General features: G+C 41.6%; 1 protein-coding gene across 1 annotated transcript in view; it reads right to left on the bottom strand.

The window, feature by feature from the left end:
• Nucleotides 1–8,006: 8,006 nt before the first annotated feature.
• Nucleotides 8,007–15,085, bottom strand: part of LOC118752349 (chitin deacetylase 1-like) — a gene marked incomplete at both ends in the record, with an annotated part of 29,121 nt that continues 22,042 nt past the window's right edge. Inside the window, one exon of the mRNA XM_036487225.1 lies at nucleotides 8,007–8,149. Within this exon, the coding sequence (XP_036343118.1) occupies nucleotides 8,007–8,149 (143 nt within the window). The remainder of the gene's footprint in view (nucleotides 8,150–15,085) is intronic.

Below are 15,085 nucleotides of genomic sequence, written 5' to 3'. Positions count from 1 at the left end.
AGGGTGTCATACATGCATGTACATATATTAGAGTGGTCCAAAAAAAAATATTTTCCGAGACAGGGTTTGGGGCACCTTCCAAAATTTTTCCTTTTCCCGAAAGAGGTGCTGGTACCAAACTTTACGTTTCTAAGTATAAATTTAGAGGATGCTCATGATGTCCATATTTTACTCTAGAAGTATTGTGTTCACATATTAATAAAAAAAATTGGTTAAGTAACCTAAGAATATTTCAAATTTAAACTATCTAAAAAAATATCACAAGCTTCAGTTGTCATGGCAGCAGTCGCTTTTTATAAAAAATCACCAATAGTTTTTCCAGCAGCGCAGTTCAAGGTCATTGGTTGCAGTAGAAAACTGAATGTTGGTATAGATGTTACAAATATCAAAAGGAAAAAACTAAGGGGGTGGCCCGTTTTCCAGGATGAACATTTTTTTCCCCCATACAAAAATTGGACCACTCTAATGTATGTATATACATAGACTGTACAAACTTGCGCCATATTCGTGCAGTAAGAGTAGAGTTACACTTGAAATATCAAATAAATCTTCTTGTTTAAATTTTTTATTTTCAAATGGGCGAAAAGCTCTTCAAAACCGTTTGCGGCTATTGCATGTAGAGGCCAAAAGCCAAAATAAAAAATTGGAGAAAAACGAGGGGAAAAAAGATGAGTGGTATGTCATATTTTATGTCGCCAGCAAAAGAAAGAAAAATATGCAATACTAATATCAACGCAAAGCGAAACAACTTGAAACAATTTGAAAAGCAACCAAAAGCATTAAATCATACACACTTTTTTCGACGAATTTTCAGAACATTTCAGCAGTTAAAGCAAAGTGCTTTCAAAGCAGCTTACACACATCAAAATGTGGTAGAGTAAATTTGACATTTGTATATACTTGTGTATGGTGATACGCATCTATATGTATACAAATATGGGGATACGGCCAAATGTTAGCACGCTAGCATAAGGAACTTCAAAGAAAATCCAAACTACTGTTAGATAAGTGAAATTGAATTTTGTGAAAATTTGTGGTAGCGTATGTGTCATAAACGTATGTAAATATATGTATATGTGCATATGTATTTCGACAAGTGTTTATTGCATATACGCGTATGCAAAAGCCAGCACGCAAAAATGTCACATTAGTTGCAATAGTCTGTTTTTTTTTTAGTTTATGTGTGCATAAAATATTTAATTTAGAATTCTTGTAACTCAATTGTGGCAAGTGTGGTGAATATGTTACAGTTCATGAAAAAATAAAAAATAAAAGCGTAAGTGTGAGACCAACTTTCCACAAACACACTTAGCGTTTTTTTTAACTTAGACTGCTGCACTATGTTTTCCGTTCGTCATTCGCCAGAACTTTCTGATGTTTAGAAATTAAATTTCCAAGTTGGTTTATGGCTATGGATGCGATATTTTTTTTAAATTTTATTTTTTTCTAAATACTTCACTAGAAATAATTCGCGCTCGCTTGCAGCCTTTTAAGTTCATTTGATTGTGTTTGTACTTGTTGTTGCTGCGGTTGCTGCAAAATGTTGCATAGGACTTGAAGTTCGCTCATTTATCAGACTGGAATACTCAAGGCGTTTGCCATATGTTTGACAGTGTTCGCATTGAAGGGACTCCAGGGCGTATGCGTAACTTTTGCATTTTTTTCCCGCTATGTGAGCGATGTGGGAAAAAGTTATGCAGTTTGTTGGCACTCGCGTACTTCAATTGACGTCGTGAACGATTTGCACTCACTTGCATTACTAGTTAAACACTAGAGCAGTACGTGGTTTTAGCGAATGTGTGCTTCTGTGTGGGTGCTTTAGATACATATACATACTTATGCAAGTATATGTTTGCACATGATACATATGCGTTAAGAGTGATCTGTGCCTACAGAACGACCTCAGATGATGCGGCAATAGTCAACGCAGGAATGACTTTGCACGCTTTTTTGTCTGAAGAAAGAGCTAAGTTCGAGGAATGAAGAGAAGAACTTGAAGACGACAGGCAAAAGTTAATAAACCTGGAAATAGCAAGAGCGCTGGGAGAATTCATCTTAGACTGTTTAAAATAAAACGAAAAAAAAATAAAAAAATAGGCTAAATTTCAGCCCTCTCAGATGGCGTTAGGAAAAATCAGAACTCTCAATGAAAAATTTTCCGCTACATTTTTTATAAACAAACAAAAAATACAAATGCCCACCCGATTTTATTAGAAAAGTTCAGGTTTGCAGTAGGTGGGACTTACTGTTGATTTTTGGAAGTTTTTTTTTATTGAAAAGTCGCCAATTTTTTCGATATAAAAATAATCGAACACACTTTGTATGAAAGTAAAAGAGTAACACCGTCCAACAAAACAAAAAATTGCAATTTATTGCTAAAATTGAACGGGCTATAAGGTTTTGTGGGAAAAATTTGTTTCATTGAAAATTCTAATTTTGCAAGCGCTGGAATTTAGCCATTTTTCTGTGACCTGCTATGCAATTTTCATATGGCGCTAAAAGAAAAACTATAGTCGTTTTATTTTACACAGTCTAACGGAAATATGTATGTCATTATTGGAAATAACAAAATATGTCGAAACCGAACTCGCAGAGAGCTCCATTTCCACCTAGACCTAATTCTAAGAGAGCATGGATGTTATAGAAGGTATCCCTCCCGCTTTGCTCATGAAGACTGCCTACTCTGGTTAAGTTCGTCTTCATCTGATACCAATCATGTAAATTTTGTCTGCCAGTACTTCAGTACAAAAAGAAGGAAAACAGCATCGAAATGTCAAGACAAGCTATGTCCTAAAAATATGATGAGCTCAAAGCCGGCCTGAAAAATAATATGCAAAGAAATTGCTCAGATGAGCAGAATGGAACCGTAGAAATCCATGACATCGAAAGGTACTTTTAAAATTCACAGAAAAAAGGGCGCTAGAGCGCGAACGATCACGACAGGAGGTGTTCTTATTTAAAAAATAATAATACCTGATGATCCCATTGATTATTTATTGAATTTAATTCGAGGATGACCCCGCAAGAATGAGATACGCGGAATGTACAAACCTTTATGAACAGCCAGGTGGCTAATAAGCAGGGCTTTAAGCTTTTGCTTGAAATTGCTTATTCAGCTTATTCAGGATTTCCAGGCTTAGTTTTAACGATCATGCTTATTTTGCTTATTTCAATGTATGAAGCTAAGTGAAGACCTTTTAAGTAAAGGGTCAAGAAATAAATTTCTATTAATTTCTGTGTATGAATAGTAGTGTCCAAGGAGTTTTGACTTCTGTTCTGATATCTCACTCTTTCCTTACGAAATAATGGAACGGGCATAAATTTTGTTGAAAACAAGAAAACAAACAAACTTTAGCATACCTTACTGCTTAAGAAAATTTGGCTCAATAAATTTTTCTTGGGATTTTTTTATTCGTCGAACTAAAGAAATGATTAAAAATAATAACATAAAAACAAATCTGGTTTTTATTTATCCGTAACTTCAATTGCATTTTTGCTTGGATACAAAAATTTAAAACCAATGGTTCGTCCCTACGGGAAGGAGAATAGCGAATATTAAAAAAAAATAAAAACGACCAATGCAGATCCCCATTATTTGAGAATATCAAGCAACACTTGTATGTTCATTGAAATTATTCAATCCTTGAAATAAACTGAATAAAAAAACAAAACGTTAAACTGTACTTATTTTTTTGTTTTGCGAGCATATTTGCAAGCATATTTATCAATGTGTTCAATGTGTGCTTACCTAAGCGCTTAAAATGGATTGTTTTGTGCTTATTTTCTTCGGCCCTGCTAATAAGGCCCTTTGATCTCATCTGGTAACATCATAACTGGTGATGGAGTGCATTAATAAGTCGGGCATACTTGAGCTGACCATCTGATTAGGAGTACTTTAAAGGGATTGTAATAAAATGCTAAATCCTAACCTATCTTAACTTCAGTTTATTCGGCGATCACGCGTCATCGGACCCGAAGCGATGCGAGAGCAATTAAAAACGTATCTTGCGGTGACCAGAGCCAAGCACCGAGTGATCAGTGGCCTAATGGAAGCATCAACATGGCTTGCATTAAGTGTATATTACTACCGTAGCACTTAATCCCAAGTGATTCGATATTTTTGCCTCAATCTTCCGAACGAGAGAACTGTCTTGGTAGTGAGGAATTTCTGAAAGGCGTTTGACACCGTTTGCCTTTGCACGCTGCTGGAGAACGTTTAGGCATCATCTCTACCACCGGCACTAAAACGGTGGAAGGCGAAATACCTGAGAGGTCGACAGTCGTCAGTAAAAACCACTTCCAGTGAAGAAGCAAGGCAAAGCCTCGGATGAGACCCCCTTTATGATGACGACCACGGCAAACGTTTAAAGGACTACGATTTGAGGGCATGCACCTGGAATGTCCGGACCCTTAATGGGGAAGGTGCCTCTGCCCGGCTGGTTGATGTCCTCGTAAGGACAAAAGCTGACATCACCGCCATCCAAGAAATGCGTTGGACGGGGCAAGGCAAACAATGTATAGGGCTTTGCGACGTCTACTACAGCTGTCATGTAAAGGAGCGCAGATTCGGAGTTGGATTTGTGTTGGGAGAGAGACTCCGTCGCCGAGTACTGTCGTTCACCCCGGTGGACGAGCGTCTAGCCACAATCCGCATCAAAGCGAGATTCTTCAACATCTCGCTCATCTGCGCCCATGCCCCGACGGAAGAGAAGGATGAGGCATCCAAGGATCTCTTCTATGAGCGCTTGGAGCGCACGTACGAGCGCTGCCCCCGTCATGATATCAAAATCGTGCTTGGTGACTTCAATGCCAGGGTGGGCAAAGAAGGAATCTTTGGAACCACCGTCGGAAAATTCAGCCTCCACGACGAAACGTCCGACAACGGATTGAGGCTGATCGACTTCGCCGGGGCCCGAAACATGGTAGTATGCAGTACTAGGTTCAAGCATAAAAAGATCCATCAGGATACCTGGATGTCTCCGGATCGAAAAACGAGAAACCAAATCGATCATGTTGTGATAGACGGAAGGCACGCTTCCAGTGTTTTAGACGTACGCACACTCCGAGGCCCAAACATCGACTCGGACCACTATCTTGTTGCAGCCAAGATACGCACCCGCCTATGTGCAGCAAAAAATGTGCGCCCAAATATGCAAGGAAAGCTTAACGTCGAAAAGCTGCCATTACAACAGACAGCCAGCGCTTTCGCTACTCGACTCTCACACCTGCTCTCAGAGAGCACTCTTCAACAAACCGACATATGCGAGCAATGGAACCACATTTACCGCTCATTAAGTACCGCCGCCGAAGAAGTAGTCGGATTTCAGCGAGCCCGAAAGAACAACTGGTACGATGAGGAGTGTCAGGAAGCTGCAGAGAAAAAAGATGCCGCCTACAGGGCCACGCTGCGATCGGGCGCAACGCGCGCTATGTGGGACCGCTATAGGGATCTGAAGGGGGAAGCGAGACGTATTTGCCGCAACAAGAAGAGAGAGGCCGAAATACGTGAGTGCGAAGAGCTTGAAATGCTGGCCGACAGGAGGAATGCCCGAAAATTTTACCAGAGAGTTAGGCGACTTACGGAAGGTTTAAAGACCGGGGCGCACTCCTGTAAGAACAATAATGGCGACCTAGTAACTGATGTCCAGAGCGTACTTAAATTATGAAGGGAACACTTTTCCGCCCTACTAAATGGTAGCAGCACGGAAAGTTGTGGAGAAGAAGAACCCGAGCCCGCAGTCGATGATGACGGAGTCGACATTCCACCGCCTGACTATGACGAGGTACGTATAGCAATAACGCGGCTGAAAAACAACAAAGCCGCTGGAGCTAACAGCCTGCCAGCTGAGCTATTCAAGTACGGCGGCGAGGAGTTGATAAGGTGCATGCATCAACTCTTGTGCAGAATATGGTCAGATGAACGCATGCCCGACGACTGGAATTTAAGTGTGCTCTGCCCAATCCACAAGAAAGGTGACCCCGCCATTCGCGCCAACTACCGCGGGATCAGCCTTCTAAGCATAGGTTACAAGGTCTTATCGAGCGTATTGTGTGAAAGACTGAAGCCCACCGTCAATGAACTGATTGGGCCTTATCAGTGTGGCTTTAGACCTGGCAAATCCACCATAGACCAGGTATTCACAATACGCCAAATCTTGGAAAAGACCCGCGAGAAAAGGATCGACACTCACCACCTATTTGTCGACTTTAAAGCCGCTTTTGACAGCACTAAAAGGAGTTGCCTATACACCGCTATGTCTGAATTTGGCATCCCCTCAAAACTCATACGGCTGTGTAAAATGACGTTGAGCAATACCACCAGCTCCGTCAGAATTGGAAAAGACCTCTCCGAGCCGTTCGCCACAAAACGGGGTTTCAGACAGGGCGACTCCCTTTCATGTGACTTCTTTAATCTGATGTTGGAGAAGATAATAAGAGCTGCAGAACTGAACCGCTCAGGAACAATTTACTACAAGAGCGTGCAATTGCTGGGTTATGCCGATGACATCGACATTATCGGTAACAAAAACCGCGAAGTCTGTTCTGCCTTTTCCAAGTTGGATAGGGAAGCAAAGCGCATGGGTCTGGTGGTAAACGAGGACAAGACGAAGTATCTCCTGTCATCAAACAAACAGTCAGCACATTCGCGCCTTGGCACCCACGTCACTGTTGACAGTTACAATTTCGAGAAAGTAAAGAATTTCGTTTACTTGGGAACCAGCATTAACACCGACAATAATGTCAGCATTGAAATCCAACGTAGAATCACTCTTGCCAACAAGTGCTACTTTGGACTGAGTAGGCAATTCAGGAGTAAAGTCCTCTCTCGACGTACGAAAACCACGCTCTATAAGTCACTCATCATGCCCGTGCTGGTATATGGCGCAGAAGCATGGACAATGACAACATCCGATGAGGCGGCTCTTGGGGTGTTTGAGAGAAAGATTTTGCGGAAGATTTACGGTCCTTTACGCGTTGGCGACGGCGAGTACCGCAGACGATGGAACGATGAGCTGTATGAGCTTTACAACGATATGGGCATAGTGCAGCGAATTAAAATACAGCGGCTCCGCTGGCTTGGTCATGTCGTTCGAATGGACACCGACGCTCCAGCTCTGAAAGTATTCAACTCGGAACCCGCTGGTGTTAGCAGAGGAAGAGGGAGGCCCCCACTGCGATGGAAAGATCAGGTGGAGAAGGACTTGGCTTCACTTGGCGTTTCCAATTGGCGTCAGTTGGCACAGAGGAGAAACGACTGGCGTGCTTTGCTGAACTCGGCCAAAATCGCTTAGGCGGTTAGAGCGCCAAAGAAGAAGAAGAAGAGAAGCACTTTCTGGTCGGTCGCTAACGCAAGAAGTATTCAAACGTCAATCATGTCAGAAGGTATCTCCACGAAATCAAGGATGATATCCAGATATACTTAGCCCAACTAATGCACCTCATAATGCACCCACAGGCCATAAACGACATTCATAGTGTGTTTTTTTATCTGCTTCAGATGATCTCGCCCCTCGCATGTCCTAAATGGAGCCCAATCTCATTCATCATCATCGCAGACCAAGAGCTTCAGCATACTAAGGTCTGAACACTGTATCCGACTGAATACTTAAATTTACAGACTCGACCCCGACATACCAAAATTATGTCCAGCTTTTGAAGGTTCCTACCTCACCTACCCACTCAGCTAACACCTCTCTTTCTTTAACGAGTTGAGCTGGATAACAACGGTTGATTGACCAGCCGAGTAGGCAGGGCTTAGTAGTGCCGCTACAAAACCAACAAAAAAAACCGTATCTAAGTTTTCTCCTCTTCAACTGTCCTTACAATTTAAAAATATGTGTCTCGATGGCCAACTTTTTTTGTTTTTTTTTTTGGATTACGAACCAAAAGGAAATATTATAAATTTTTTTCTGGATTTTTCCTTTTTTCTAATTACCCCCAAAATACGTCAAAATTCCTTTCGTATGCATACATATACATATGTATATTTAAAATCTTGTACTCACCTATATTCATGCGACATGAAGAATGTACCACGAATTGTGCAACCATTTGGATTTTTTCGCTTTCCATTGAAGATTTTTAAGTAATGATCATAGTTATTCAAATTAACAGCACCATCGAATGTCAGCATGATTATTTGAGGAATCTGTAATGCAGAAAAATTACAACAGGATTGCATAAAGAGAAACGGTAATTACAATGAAAATGATGGTAATTAAAAAAGTTTTTCTGCGCTTCGCCTGCTATGAAAAAAAAATAAAATAACACAGAATCAATCAGTTGGAAAACAGAACGCCACACCGACATTTGAACGAATGAATACACTGCTTTGTAACATTTATAGCCCTCGGACTTACTTAATTAGATGTTCGCTTAGTTGGTAGTTTTTGCTGAGCAAGCAGTAGTGGCGAGTGCAGGACAAGAAAGTGTGACAAAAAGCAAAAAAGAAAAAGAAGCAGACAGAAATGTGGCGCGCTTAAAAACGAAAAAAAAAGTTTAACTGTATAACACTGCAAAAAGAGAGACCGCCAAGAAGGAACTATAAAATATAAAAAAAGCAGTATGTATAAGAAGAAAAGAAATTTATAAAAAGAAGTCACATCAATTGCAAGTAATTTTAAAATAATCAGCACAACATAATTTATTGCTCGCTTGTCGGTGCGTTTGTATGTATGTAAGCGACGAATCTAGTTTCGGTGCGCGCGCGTGGAATACGCGCAGACTTCATGGCAGTCACACTCCTCATCCCACCCCACACCACTGTTTGCGCGTTGTGCTGTTGTGCCGCTTGTGGTGGTTAGTCGGTTGTCCTTTTGGGAGTCTACAGCCTGACCGCATAGCAATGCGTTGTAAAAGTTTAAAGTACGGCAGGAGCACGACAACAATTTGCTAGAGTAAAGTACGAGTAGTATATGTACATACCGCAAGGCGAGGAATGTGGCAACGTCCGCACGACTGGTAAGCGAAAGTGCGGAAATGTAAGAGAAAATGAATTGCGCTGATCGGAAATGGTAAAATATCAATTTCGCTTAATACATAACAGATATTTATGAGCACATTTTTTATTTACCAATACGAGCAAGAAGTTTGAAAAAAAAATAAACGAAAAGAAAAAAATCAAAACGAGTTCAATGAATGAGTGAGTGAATTGAGGGAGACCGGCTGCTGTTGTGGTTGTAGTACTTTAAATTGGAATTGAACTTAAGCCATTGCTTAGTTATTTGTTGTCGTTGGCTTTGGAAAAAGTTTGAGACATGTAGACAATACCGCGAAGGAAGGTTATGATATAAATAGATATCTAAGCTTTGTTTTTGTTTGTACTATTTTTCAATAGTCGAGTCCTGAGTTTTCAATCAAAGGCACCGCAGCTAAAAGAGCGTGTAAGGTTTTATATAATAGACTTCAATTAAATTGCAAAGAAAAAAAGTTTCGGTGTGGCCAGTCCGACTTATTTGGCAGCGCCTGTTCACCAGTGGTTGCGCACGCAAGTGGGCGCCTGTCTTGGAGCAAGCGATTACTTATATAAAAGGTGTACTCAAAAAACTCTCCTAGATTATAGGCTGTGGCTGCGCTTAGGACTTGCCATGTAAAACAATGTGGCAATGAAAAGGAAAACAAAGCCTCTTGACAATGACAATAGGGAAAGTGGGTATTGCCGGCTAGATGATGCCTTCGAAATGATAAAGGCTGAGATCACCACTGGACGGAGCAAGACAAGAGCAGCGATGCGGCTGAAGACGCACACCGTGCCCTTTTTCAATTTTAGTGCGCCAACAATGGTGATATTGGCGTTTGGTAATGTAAGTGATGACCTGTGTTCACATGCAAACGGTTATCCCTCCGAACTTTCTAGCCTTACTCTCTCCCCACAGAATCCTCGGCAACCATTTTTACCTCCCTCCTGGACGAAAGAGTTCAAGCTACAGAAGGTTATTCACGTCGGCGGCGAACTAATTTCGATGGTAAATAACCCGAAAATTCATCGAGTAAACATCGCAATAGTCAAAAAAGTACAGAGCAGCAAGAAAGTCTTCAAATGGGTCGCCGGCAGCGCAAAGCCAAAGAAACGCTATTGCCAACATACAAGGCAATTGGTCAATCGGTTAAAAACTATGCAATGCCAATGTGGTCGCCGGAGAAAAGTATGACGCAGCTTCGGACGTGCCACAAGACAACACTTCGGACAATCACAGGATGCCTTCTGATGTCGCTTGAACATTACATCACAGTGAGCCCCAACTGATCCCAATTAAGAGGTACAATATCTATTATTCTCTGTAAGCGGTTCCTAGCAGGGTGCTACAAAAGTGAGCACCCGAACAGACACTTGTTCGATGCGGAGCGCTCACACAGGCATCTCAGAAGACTGCACTGTGAGGGGAAGGACGAGCTGTGTTACCTCCTATACAGACTCCCGCCCTGTGAATGTCGTCATCGATGTCCAAATGCTACATGTGAACGAGAGTGAGCTTCGATTGCCGCGAAAGATCCCCATTACTTTGGCCCAATTACGGTCTGGATAATGTAGCCGTCCAAAGAGTTTCCTATCGAGACTATGTAGAACTCAAAATCCTTAACGAGTGGCCAGCATGCGCAGATTCCGCCCACCATACCAACCACCTCTTTGCATGCCTACTCAATCCAACTCAACTAACGTCCCATCACGTTAGCAACAGCAACAAAATAAGTTTTAAGGCCACTTTAGTTATCTAGTCCATTTGGGATTGACAAAGGAGTATCACAGACAGATTTCGAGCTTTGAAGTCATGCTCAAAGTAAAATATATGATGGGGAGAAATTTACCAAATGTTTGCAAATCAATATCGATATATCCAGCAACAAGAAGAAAATGTAAGCTTGTATTTGTTGTATTTTAGAGGTGAAGTTATATGGACGTGAGATTGATTATTTAATACGACGAGGGCCAGACAAGCACTTTTCAAACTTATTTGCTCGCGCTCTCTCTTTTCCTCTCTATCCAAAGACATTACTAATGACACGCCAATAAACGCATGTTTGCTTAAAAAAAATTCACATTTCCATTCATTACGAAGAGCTAAGTAAATAGCATTAACACTATCCACCAACTTACATACATACATATATACTTATGTACATATGTATTTTTATGAAATGGAAAGCTCTCGTAAATCGCTCAATTCAACGACAATCGAAATCCACAAACTGTGGTCGGCGTAACTCAGCTGCTTTGCGTTTTTCAATAGCTTTTTCATAAATGTAATCAGCGCTTATAATGCAGCAATAATGCATTATTCACCAGCTGACCATAATGCAGAGAGTACACAAAGAAATATTGCAAAAAGTAAGTGAGTTATGATAAGGGATTGCTTAAGAATCGCCCGCACACAAATAAAACGCATTGATGATTTCATGCATTTCCTGTGGTTTTTATAGTACGAGTAAGTATCTACTTTTCTTTGCTACTCGTTTCGCGTTCATCACACACAATCATTAGGGGTATTCTCTGAGTCTTGCAAAGCCCTTGCATGGTGCACAGACTGCACGAATTGCACGGTAAAAACCGGTTTTCGTATGGGACAGCTTTGAAAACCGTGCAATCCGTGCACCGTGCAAGGGCTTTGCAAGACTCAGAGAATACCCCTATTATTTTTATGATTTTCTTGTTCGTTTTTTTCCCCCCCAACGTGATTTATTCTCGAGACGGAAGTTCGCGTTGAAATATGCCATTCAATATTATGCAAAATTCAGGACAAATAAAGCGCGCCATCAGCATATAACCAGTTCAATTCGTTAGCAAGTGTTTGGTTGCTTGGCTGGTTGGTATCTGGCTGATTGTCGTCCGCCGTTAAGTATGCAATGAAAATGAGGAAGCTTTTGCTTTTGTATGTACAAATCTACGTCTATAGCATATGTATGAATGGCTGTAGAACAAAATGGTATAAAAGATTTGTGTTGCACTTAGCGACGTGCAACTGTCAACCGAAGCGCAAATGGAAGTGCAATAACAAAAGAAAAAAAAGAAAAATTGAAAAAGAATGAAAAGAAAATCGAAGGAAAACATTGAAGCATAGAAATTGCGGTACTTCTTTCTATTCTGTAGCCGATAATAGTGTGAATTGTAGCACACACTCCACAGGCGGCGTTGTCATTAATCGTTACTTGTGGCGTCACCTTGTGTTTGTTGCTTTTGCACTGACTGCACAACCAACTTGCAATATTTAATGGCCGAACGGATATACGTACGTAGTCGATACATATACATATATACTTACTATACGCAATTGCGCGCGCAATTTTCGCGTGGTGCTATTCTTTTTGTGGATTGTCGCTTGGCTTTGGTTGGAGATTGAACTTGTAAACGATTTCTGGTGTTAGTGAAAATAAAGTGGTTTGCGTAAAGCAGCAGAATAATACTTAGCGAGTGAAAGATTTGATATATTCAAGGAAGTAGATGTTGCAATTTCAAGGGATTTAATTTTTTATAGCCTTCCATTGCCGTTCAATAGAAAGGAGATGGAAAGATGTAACACATTACCGTTAAATTTTCCTATTGTTAATGCTCTATTTTTCGTTTGATCCCCTTAGTCTGTGCTCGTTTTGTTTGGTTAGTGGTGATACATTAATCGATTTTAGAAGGCAATATGGTGTTGATACTTTTTTTTTAAGAGGTTTCCTCTTGCTTTGGTTAAGAGAGACAGGGCAATGGGAATCGGGATTGCTGGGTCACTCTTGCATTCTGAAAAAATATAGCTTTCTTCCGGGCTGTACAGACCGTTGTATAGAAACTCTGGTTCCGGATAGAAACTTGGTCATGAAAACCCCAAGCAGAGAGGAATGGGAATAAAACTACTATACTCCACTCGGTAGTATAGTAATTTTTACAACCGGTTCAAAAATGAGCGGCGGAGTGGGAGGGGGTTGAGGTTTTTTTCCCGAAGCCCTGCCCTGAGCCTGGAGGCTGTAAATGAACTTCGTACTGATTTAAAAGGTAAAGAGGTGTCCTTTAGTGACAGCCGGGTAGCAATTAAAGCTGTTAGCTCCGTCACAATTAAATCAAAAATTGTGCTGGACTGCCGCCGATCTGTTGCAGAGAACTGTGCAGAACAGTCTAAACCTAATTTGGGTACCCGGTTATAAGGACATTGAGGGTAACTGCATGGCGAACGAACTTGAGAGGGGGGGAGGGGGCACGACCAAGCAGATTATTCCGGATAAAGAACGCATGGGCATGCCCTCGCACTCGCAAGCTGCTTTTAAGTGAATTTATCTATGCTCGCGTGAGCAAGAGATGGATGTAAACTACGACCTGTCGAATTTCTAGGCAAACTTGACCTAGGTGGGATCGAAAAATCTCTCGAAGCTTATACTCTCTAAGGAGGGAGGATATATCTCATACAATCGGTGCTCTAACGGGTCACTGTCTTATAGGCAGACAAGCAGAATGACTCGGAGTGCCTTACCATATATGCTGCAGATGTTGCAAGAATTATGAGGAGGAGGAGACAGTTCTTCACCTTCTCTGTAAATGCCCGGCATTATCGAGAAGTAGACAGCGCATTCTGGGGTCTCCTTTCTTTAGTGACCTTAACAAATTGGGATATTTAAACCCTAGATGCCTGGCGAGTTTCGTCAATGAATCAAAAAGGTTTAGGAAGGGGGAGTGAAAACTCTTAGTCGTAGTATCACAACGGGCCTTCATTTCGTGGCCTATGTGTGCTGTTATTGTTGTTATCAGTAATGGAAAAGGGTGCAAACATCTGGGATCGTACTTCGTAACTGCTTCAGAGGAACTCTCTATAGTGGACATCAGCTGTTTGTGGAACTTCATAATGAGATCCAGCGTTTTTCTACCTTTAATAATCGTTTTTCCTTTTGTGGATGGCTGCACAGCCTAACACTCAATCTAAAGTTCACCATAAAGCCTAGTGCTATAGATCGCTTCTCGGCTTTTTCTTCTGGAAAGAATAAGTACAAGTACAATTTCTCCCTAGCACAGCAACCTAGCTGGATATGCTGTGCTACGCCAACGGTTGGAATCTTTGACTAACTTTGAAGATGAATTAATTCAGGGCTGTCTGGTCATAGGTCATCTGTATTACCATATGCATAAAATCTATTGCCTTTGGGCTTTTCAAAAAGTTCGCCCAGAACCAGCGGCTATAGAAGGGGGGGTCCTGTACCCCTCCTTGAGTCAAAAAGTACGATAGTGATAAAAAAATTGGGTCCTGTACTTCCACGATCTTCTGGACGATCCTGACATGGCCTGGGCGATAAATTCGTTCAAACCAATTAAGTCGCCGGATACCGATGGCATCATACCTGCGCAGTTGCAAAGGGCCCTGAAGGTGTCGTGAAATTCGTTGGATCTTATTTATGTGAACTTCGTGAGGGCCGGGTACATCCCCAATACTTAGAGGGTAGTCAGTGTTGCGTTCAGCCGAAGGCCGGAAAATGCCCACATGTTTCCCCTAGGTGTTTGCTAAAAACGCTAGACAAACTGATAGACCTGTACATAAGAAACGCGATTCCTCGGGACTGTCTTTCAAGAGCTTATTTTAAGAAATGGTCGGTGAATATCACCCTGCATACATTGGTAAAATGGTAAGAGGAACCCTACACGCATAAAGATTATGCAGTAGGGGCCTTCTTCGATATCGAGGGGGTCTTCAACAATGTGACACTAGAGGAAATAATCAGGTATATTCATAATCTAGGGGTTGAAACCAACCTTATAAGGCTTATATAAAACTTACTACCGCGGACAGAACTGTCGCAGTGCAGTGGAGACGCGCCTGCACTCAGTGCAGAGTCATTAGGAGCACTCCACAAGGTGGTGTTCTCTCCCCCCTGCTCTGATCGGTTGATCGCCTATGTAGACGATGTGGATCTTTTGGTTAAGGGACGATTTCTAGACACCCTTTTTTAACTGGCTAAAGATTACCTGAACCAGGTAGCTAGGTGAGCGATCAACGGCGGTTGTCGTGGAGGCCTAACATTGCGGTAAGGTAACAATGGTGTAGGGGAGCTATCGGTAAAAGGTGAGGTCTCTCGCTTAAATTAATTCATTAGCTCTGGGAAACCAGATTACAGACTATATTGT

Source organism: Rhagoletis pomonella, unplaced genomic scaffold (assembly GCF_013731165.1).
Source record: "Rhagoletis pomonella isolate Grant_MI unplaced genomic scaffold, Rhpom_1.0 Rhpom_scaffold_01413, whole genome shotgun sequence".
NCBI classification, from domain to species: domain Eukaryota; kingdom Metazoa; phylum Arthropoda; class Insecta; order Diptera; family Tephritidae; genus Rhagoletis; species Rhagoletis pomonella.
Note: the sequence above shows the minus strand (reverse complement) of the source record. Positions and strands in the feature narration are given on the sequence as shown.